Source organism: Coloeus monedula (assembly GCF_965178545.1).
Source record: "Coloeus monedula genome assembly, chromosome: 27".
NCBI lineage: Eukaryota > Metazoa > Chordata > Aves > Passeriformes > Corvidae > Coloeus > Coloeus monedula.
Genome location: NC_138807.1, coordinates 3,691,808 through 3,701,013, shown reverse-complemented (window position 1 = coordinate 3,701,013; position 9,206 = coordinate 3,691,808). Strand labels below are relative to the sequence as shown.

The following is a 9,206-nucleotide window of genomic DNA, read 5'->3' as shown; positions in this document are numbered from 1 at the left end:
CCTTGCCCCATGATGTGTCCTTTCTGCTACTTTATATGTGTAGCAACTTGTTCTTTATAGGGTCTTGTCTTTTCCAGGAAAGCATGCTGGTGTCAGTGGCTCACCATGGTGTCAGCAGGTGGCATGGTGCCAAGCACTCCAGGAATACCAGCCACACAGGGAAACCTGCATTTACCTGATCTTTTGAGTGCTCATTTGAAATATGTCTCTCTGCATGCGTGAAGTGCTCATGACACTCCTCTGCCAAATGAATTTATAGTGGCTTCAGAAGTTGCTGGAGTGGCTGGAAGGCAAGCCTTGATTGTTTTCCACTGGTTTTTATGCTCTGCCCATAGAGACTGCATCTGCTGTGCCCTGGGAAGCTGCATACTCTGGGCTGGGTAGGTTTAGAATATGCATGGTACAGCGGCTCTCTGAAGAACTCTGTAGGCTCTGAATACCTGGGAGTCCTCCAGCTGCATTATCCATTTCTCCTGTGTTACACTTAGGGAGGTTGTGTTCCCTCCAGTCCAGCAGATTCCTTCACCAGTCTTAATGATTTACTCTGTTACTTTGCTGAGAAAAATAGAAAAAAAATTATTACCAATGATGCTGCAGCTTGAGTTGATGTGTGTAAAATTTGCCAGTAGTGGACAAGAGCAAAGAGAACAGACCTGGAGCTTGTTCCTTGCAGTGGAAACTGTCAGCCTTCAGTCTTCCAGATGAGAAGCTCAAAGCTCAGAGGCAAAAACTTCCAGAGGCTGTAGCACAAAGAAAACACTTTAGCTCTTTGTGGTGTCAGCAATGAACTGTTAACACTCCTGATGCAGTGCCAGAAGCCAGTGGAAACAACCTAAAAAAAAGATGGATAAGGTTAATGAGGAGAGATCATTAACCTGAGGGGCAGTTGGGATGTTACACTGCTCTCTCCCACACAAGGTTAGTTTGTCCCGTAATCCTTTCGTGTCTCTCTCCCTGGCTGCCATAAAAAGTAGTTTTTACTACAGATAAAGAGTTTTTGCTTTTGGTCAAAGTGCACATGCACTGAAACATATGTGTTCAAATCTGAGATAGTCAAATCCCAACTTCCTCATAGCTGGAGCAGAGTGCCCATCCTGGGACTGAACTTAGTTCCCACATTGTTGTTTCCTTGGGTGAGTCAACAGAGAAGCTTGCAGAGAGACCCTGGAGCTGTTCTGCACCATTACCTGATCAAGTCAGTCACCAACACAAAGGCAGAAATCCAACAGGTGTTGTGATAAAATAAAAGTTCTCCACAACATTGCAGAAGAGCTCTGTGTAGCTGATTCTTGTTGATCTTTTTTTTACCTACTCTCTTTTTTTGAGGAGTTTGCCTGGCCTGTAGGGAAGAGTATGGAAAGCATTATATCTGCATACTCACAAGTGGCTAGCAGTTGATGCTTCTAGCCAGAAAACCATTTTCTTTGCAATTTGTCTAACTTTACCTGTTGTCCTGGTGCTGTCAGTCTGCAGCTCACAAAAAACTGGTTTTTCACCAGGGTTTAACTGAAGCTAATAATTCCTTCTGTCCACTTCCACCTGCATGGGCACTATTGGGGATTGCATGGGAGTAGTTTGGATTATTGTAGTTCATCTCCCAAATAAGAGGGGTTGGTTTATTGTTGGGAGAGAAGTAATGCTGTGCAATATGAACTCCACTCCTGTACTCAGTGCAAAGAAGACCCTGAAGCCAAAATCAACTTAGGTCTCCCACTGTTTTTGGCTGAAAGTCACCACAATCTATTTAGACATTCAAAACCACAGGTAAAATTGCTGTGGGGCTTGGTTTTGAGGGTGTCCTGTTTGTTTTAAATCTTATGTTCTTACACTGTTCATGGCCAAGCCCAAATCCTAGGCTGCTCCTGCACACCCCGTGTTTAAGCTGGGGTTTTACATTTCAGAGGTTTTACGTTTCATTTGGTCTTGACTCACCAATCTGAAATGCTGAGGCTGCTCCTGATGTCTCACAAAATTGGGCCTCTGGGTACTTGAGTGTGGACTCCTGCTTGCTCACTTTGATCTGTTTCGTTTCCATTTGTAGTTACTGCATAGCAACTTCAAGATTATAATCTGGAATATTTGCAGCTCAGGAAAAAATTTGATTTATCTAGCAGTGGTAACTCAATTATTTATCTCTTGTGTGCCCTGAAGAACAAATGTATATTGAGGTGAATATTTAAAAGCTAATAGAAAATTCAATGCAGTTGATTTACATACTTTAGGACTATAAATGTAATAATATTTAAGTATTTTAACTTTTTTTTAATTTGTTTGTCCCTTTTTCCCCTGGAAAAATAAACCAAGTGAATAGGTTTGTCAGAGAACTATTTGCTCCAAAGAATGGAATCTCCTTGCATTATTTGGAGGAATAGACACCTCTACAGAAAGGGAGAAAATCTGTGTATTTAAAAGCTTTATCCTTTCTGTCTAGTCAAAAGTAAAATCATATGACAGAAAACATTTACACACTCCTAGCATGATTCCAGCACCTTGAGGTGAGCAAATTCCTGCTTATTCAAAAGGTTTGTGCTCATGTGAAGCAATTAAAGTTTCTATGCAAAACAGCTTTGGTACTGTGAAAAACTGGTTACCTCAGCAGCCAACACTGTGTGCTCATGGAGATTGTCCTGCCTCTGTCCTTACCCAATGCCTATTTGACCACTAAACTATTTATTCAAATTATAAGCATTGCAAGAGATCTGTTCCCTGAGCATGAGTTTGTCAAAGTCGTGGTCAGAGGTGTAGAGTGGCAAAGTGACCTAAACGAGATAGAAGGGGAAAGCTGGATGTACGCTCATCCTGAGGCCGAGTGTCCTCCTTGTTGAGACCCTTCAAGAACCAGCCGCGTGTGGGGCTGTGCGGTGACACAGGGCGGTGACACAGGGCGGTGACACAGGGCGGTGACACGGGGCGGTGACACGGGGCAGCCCCGCCCACTGCCCGTAGGTTCCGAGGCGAGGGGAGCATCTCCCGGTTCCATCCCCGGCCCGGCCCGGCTCGGCTCAGCCGCTGTCCTGCCCTGGGGACCGCTCCCGTTCCATCCGTTGCAGGGTTCCGCTTCCTTCTCCAGGGCTCGGCTTCCCTGCCGGCAGCAGGGACACGTGTCTGCCTGTCCGAGGGTCCGTGAGGCTGGTGCTGGGGATGTCGAGGTGCCAGGAGGATGCCGATGTCCTGGCTCCTCTGACCAGGCTCTTCAAAGTGGTGATGTGTCTTTCTAGAAGAGAAAGAAACGTCTTCCAAGACAGAGAAAAGGTTGAAAACAAAGGCCAAACCTTGGAAGGTGACAGAAAAATGGCTGGGACAAGGCAGTGAAGAGGAGGGCATCTTCCAGCAATGGAGGGCAAAGAGCTGCTCTAGAAATGTGTCATCATTGCTCTCTCGATACAGGTCTCCCCTGTACCTCCTCTGCTTGTAACAGAGCATTTTTGTAGCTGGAGTGCCCACTGTCCCATCACAGCCCTCTGGCACACGGAGCAAAATCCTACAAGCTGAGGGGCAGCTCGTTGCAGGGCTGGGTTTAACACTGGCTCTATCATGTCATAATCACAGAATCACAGAATTAACTAGGCTGGAAAAGACCTTTGAGATCACCGAGTCCAACCTGTAATTATGTCAGTGCCCTGCTTTGAAGGGAAGGTCCTTGTGGACATCAGGGAGTTCTTCACTGACAAGGAGGGTGGTGTGAAGCCAGAGAGGAAAAAGGTCCAGCTGCCTTCCCTGGATGGAGACTGGGGCTGTGCCAGCCACTCCACTCTGGCTTAGCCTGGCTCTCGGTGCAGGGAGACCTGTGCATGCCATGCTGAAGGACTGGGAGCTGAGCAAACCACACTGGAGGGCTCAGTGCTTTCTCAGCCTGGGTGGCAGCAGCTGCAAAAAAGCACAAAGGATGGGTGTAAGCCTCCAGTGAGATCTCGGGCTTGGCAGGACAGCTCAGAGCAGTGCGGGAAGCTGGTGTGCAGGACTGATCACCAGTCCTTTCTCTGGCTTTTGGTAGGGGTAGAACTGCGTGGTGGAGGAGGGGAGGCTGAAAACACTGGCCCTGATGTTTCCTTGTGTCTCCCCGCTAGCTGACAAACTTGTGTTTTGGTACTGGTCATGCCTCTGTCAAAAAGGGGACATTTTGTGTGTTTGTCCCTAATCTGTAATGCTGGAGCCGTGCTTGGCAGGGCGACCATCCCAGAAGTAAATCTATCTCTCCTTCCCCGTGCAGCTGGGGACAGAAAGGTTAAGAACCTTCTGAATCCTTACCAAGACATTCCAATGCTGCTGTTAGGTGTTCCCTTATTCTTTTGGCAAGTGTCTGATGATGTGATGTCCTGACACTTCTGCAACTTGAGTGTCCCATCAGAGCAGCACTACCTGAGCGTGCGGTGCAAGAAAGGCAGGTGGAAAAGGGAAGACACATCTTTGTCTAGAACTTTTCAGCTGATGAACCACACTTAGGCCTTTTGCTTCGGGACTTTGATGGTGACTTGCTGGCTTGCCTGGAATTTCACAGGCCCTGGGCTCTTTTCACCTGTTCTGTGGGTTGTGCCTAGCAAAAATTGAGTCAATGTGAGGTTTCTTGAGGAACCCTTTGGTCCTTGCTATAGATTTTTGTGTGAGGGCAGATGAATTTGTTTCAGCTTCACAGAATCAATTAGGTTGGAAAAGACCTCTGAGATCATCGAGCCCAACCTATTGCATGACTAAGCATGGTTTTCATTCCAGAAATTAATTTATTTCAGAGAAGTTACAAGTATAAATTACTCTCTTACAGGGAACTATGTACCCTGTAATGAAAATGGGAAGCAAAGTCCTCAAGCTTTTCTGTGCCTCCTAAAATTGCGAACGGCGCAGGATTTCTCCCAGACCAAAGCTGCCAGCAACTAGGACTCTGGCTGCCCTTGGAGTGCCAAACACCATGTCCGAACTGACATCAAGAAACTGGGTGGTTGAATTTTTGTTTCCCATGGAAAAGGACCTGCGCCGTTGGCAATTTTATGAGGCGGCACCCCACTCCTGGCCACGGGTGCATGGAAGTGGACAGAGCTGAGCTGCTCGGAAGAAAGGGGACTTGCCCTTGAAAGGCAGAGGCAGAGAGACCTGCAGACCTGGGGCCATGCATGACTCCCCCTTCCAGCTAAGCCCCCTCCAGCCCTGGCGCTCGTGGTTGTGCTCGCTGCTGGGTCACGGCTCCGTTACAAAATTTTCTGCTTTAAATAATCTCTTCGCCTCCAGATCCTGGTGCTGAGGCACCGAGAAAATGGGGCGAATGCTAATTTCTGACACGAGCGTGGCGCGGCTCTGCCTTCCTGGGTGCTCACAGCTCTCCTCTGCTCCCAGGGCCTTCCACGCTCCTGGGCCGTAAAAACACAGCTCTTCCCTCGCCCACGGGGATGGGCGTCGCGGCAGTCACACCCGCCCTTCCTCCTCACCCACGCCGCCTTCACTACCCTCCCGGCCCAGCCGGCCGGTCCCGAGTGACCCTCCCGGGCCGCTCCGGGGCTCTCCCGGTGCCTTCCCCGCTGCCCCCCGCTCCTGAGGGGCCGCGGCGGCGCCGGGGCCCGGCAGGGGGCGCTGTGGCGCGGCTCTTTGTGGCGCCGCGGCGGCGGCGCTGGCGGCGGGGCCGTTCCCGCCGCGCTGCCTCCCCCGCCCGCCCGCCCGCCCGCCCGCAGCCGCGCCGGGCGCGGGGCATGGCCAGACTCACCGAGGGCGAGGCGAGGAGGCAGCCGCCGCCGCTCCCGCCAGCGCCGCAGCCGCCGCCGCCGCCGCGCCGAGCCTCCCCCATGAGCAGCAGCGGCGGCGCGGAGCCCCCGGCGCAGCCCGACAGCATGAAGGACCTGGATGCCATCAAGCTCTTCGTGGGGCAGATCCCGCGCAACCTGGAGGAGAAGGACCTCAAGCCGCTCTTCGAGCAGTTCGGCAAGATCTACGAGCTCACCGTGCTCAAGGACCGCTACACCGGCATGCACAAGGGTGAGCCCGACGCGGCGCGCACAAAGGGGCGGCGGGCCCCGGGTCGGTCCACGCGTGACCCACCGCGATGTGCTGCTCTCCCACACCCCCCCCGCATCCCTCAGCGGGGGCTGGCGGCCCCCGATCCGCTGCCCGGGAAGGCGTCCGCATCCCCAGAGCCCGCGGGCGGGGTCCGGCATCCCCGCGGCGGAGCCCCGCGGAGCCCCCCGGCCGCGGCCCGCGCCCCGCCGGCAGCCCGGGGCCTGTCGCCCGCGCGTGGGGTGCGGTGACAAAGGCGCCGATGGGCAGCGTGGGCCGGGCCGAGGCTGCTGCGGGGCGCGGGGGCCGCAGCGGGACCCTCTCTGGGCTGCTGACCACCCCCTCAGGGGGCTCGGACCGACCCCGGGCAGGGGTTCGGCGCTGCGGTTTTAAAACCCGCGCAACAAAGAATATTGGCCGCGAACGTGCTGCTGCTGTCAGTGGCATTTGGAGTAGGTGGGGGGCCTTCGTGATGAAGAGATGAGGGGTCTTCCTTCGCTGAAGGGCCTTTAGTGGGTGCTGAAAAGTTTGAGGAGGCTCCTTTAGCCTCGTTTATTGTTGTGTTTTTATATTGAAGAGCTGTCGCGTTCGGCGTGGCAGCTCCCTTCGGTGGAGCGGCTCTACCCCACCCCAGCAGGTGTTTGGGATCTTGTGACCAGCACGGCTCCAGCCAGGAAGGGAACTCACGGAGTTTGCTGTAACAAACCGAGGGGGTGATGGCAACCTTGCTCCCTGGCACAGGTAGAACGACCTGCAGGGAACCTACAGTGAGTACCCTGAAAGCTGTGGGTGCTCAGGCTGGGCTGCTGTGCCCTAAAATGATCCGTGATGGGGCCATGTGTTGGTGCATGCTGGAGGGAGTGTGCCACGCTCAGTCTGATGCCTCAGATTTAGGAGGAAGGGTAGGAAAAATCTAGTGCCTTGGCAACGAGAACCATTCTAGACTGAACAGAGAAGGAAGAGGACAAGAGAAAAACAAGTGTATTTTCAAACAAAAGGCCAAATCTAACTCCAGCACAAAGGGAAAACACTTTCTCATTGAAGCCTGTGGGGGCTGGGCTGGCATGAATTTAGCTGAAGAAGTGTGTCTGGTTGTGACTGAAGAATGAGGATGCCATGTGCTTGTGTGTCTCTGTGTGCAAGGAACTGCATCCAAACCTGCTGCCAGGGGACGGTGAGTTGCAAGGTTTCAAACCCAGCGAGGAGGAGAATGGGCCCAAGGCAAGAGGCAATTTCACATTTCATTCCAGTTGACGTCTTAAATATAGACTGTGTGGTCTGAGGTCAGCTTCCAGGCAGGAGACAAATTCTAGGGATCTGCTTAGGTATGGAAATTAGAGGGGGCAGCAGTGGCATTAGCCAGATGTGTGCGATATTAACAGAGCTGCTGTTAAATGCAGCATTTCTGCAGCAAAATAAATACATCCTTTTGGTGCTAACATTTTTTGAGCGGATGCTGGTGTTATTGGTCATGGGTTGTTGTGTCCAGAAGACGCTGTTGAGGTGTGTAGGTTCTCTGGTGGTTGTCGTAGGGTTGTTTCCACACACCTTCAGTTCCCTCTGCCCCTCCCTGTCCTGTTTTGTACAAAGTGAGAGGCTGGGATTCCTTCCCTGGTGGCATGAGTTTGCATGTAGATCCTCAGCCTGTTTTGGGAACAGCCTCTCCAAAGAAGTCATCCCTTCACAAGGAAGTGGGGGGGGGTTTAGCATGCAGTGAGGGAATTAGATCCACGGTCCAGCCCACTGTGATGCCTGATCATTCCCATTTACCAGGTTTGGCTGCATTAGCTTGTGCTCCATGCAGGAAGGCCATCCAGGTGAGGAGCTGCTGCTGGCATCAGCAGGCCTGGAGGGTGCCAGGCCTGACCCAGGAGCTGCAGTGGCCTAGAGCACTGTCGCAGCCCCTGATCAGGGGACACTTTGGCTGTGAGCTCGTTCCTGCACTGTACAGGAGCCACAACCTTTTTGGGGCAGTTGTAGCAGCAGACTCAGTTTTCTCTCCCCATGTTCCTGATCTGCAGTGAGATCCAATTGACAGCTCACATGCAGCTTCCATCTGCTTTTTTCCCTTTCTCTCCCCAAAGAGGAGGATGCAGCTCTGTGAGAAGCCAGCACTGCTGGTGAAGCCCAGCATGTCCTCTTGTGTTCCCTTGCAGCTTGACATGGAGCTGAGCAGCCACCTCTGCCTCCAGGGAAGAAGAAAGGGTGGAAAAGGCCTGCCAGGGGCTGGAGGATGTGAGTTGGGCTGCAGTGTCCAAGAGCTGGTCCTGTATGGGTGCTGAGAATGGATGAATTTGGTGGAGGCAGAGGAGAATCTTAGAGATCTAGAAATGTGAACTCTGCTATGAAATGGTTTTGTTAGTACCTGACTTGTCATGTCTCAGCAACCTGGCTACTGGTAGCTGATACTGTTCCAGCCTAATATTATTCATGAGGCAGTTTTTCTATTTATGTTAATCACAGATACATTTGCATTTTAATGGCAGTGCTTGTCTCAAAGCTAATATTTTCATGGGGAGAGCGGGGAGGTGTTTGAACAGGCTTTTGGAATGGGTCAGGGCAGGCTGAGTGGGGAGAATCAAGTGGAAATTTTTGGCCTTGTGTTCCAGGATTAGGTAGAAGGCAGTTCCTTCACAAGTGTCAGCTGGATGGGTTTCCTAGGAGTGCTCATGTTAGGAAAAGTGGAGAGATTAAGGAGTGTGAGATGCTAAACTGAACTGCAGGGAAATATTCAGCAGGGGCAGGAGCAGCCGTCTCACAGGCATGTGGACAGATGGGTGGCTTTTTCAGAGGGCAAGGATACAACAACACCCTCAGCCCAACTTGCCTCCCTGGCAGCCCAGTTTTGACTCAGCTTCTGCAGGCTTGTAGATTAGCTCCCCACTGACTCCATGCTTCCCCTGCTGAAGTATTTGATGTGATTTCTGATGCTAAGCAGAATCTAGAGATCCCTCTCTCCTGCAAACTGGCAGCCTTTCCTTGCTCAAGGCTTTAGACTGCTGATGTGTGGAGTAATGTTTAGGATCTGAAGGGACTGTAAATTCCAAAGTCAATGTGTAATTTGTAGGGAGGATCAGGCATAGAATATATATATATTTTTTTTTTTTTCTGCAGTCTCTTGCAAGTGGGACTAGGCTAGGTTCTGCTTTCAGGGAGCTGGAAACCCTCCTGGTGCCTGTGGAAGTAGGGTGGTATCACCAACACTGATGGGACATAGAGGTTGTTTTAGT

General features: G+C 51.7%; 1 protein-coding gene across 1 annotated transcript in view; it reads left to right on the top strand.

Annotated features, from left to right (window-relative positions):
• Positions 1-5,675: 5,675 nt before the first annotated feature.
• Positions 5,676-9,206, top strand: part of CELF5 (CUGBP Elav-like family member 5) — a gene marked incomplete at both ends in the record, with an annotated part of 34,221 nt that continues 30,690 nt past the window's right edge. Inside the window, one exon of the mRNA XM_082298071.1 lies at positions 5,676-5,958. Coding sequence (XP_082154197.1) covers positions 5,676-5,958 — 283 coding nt within the window. The remainder of the gene's footprint in view (positions 5,959-9,206) is intronic.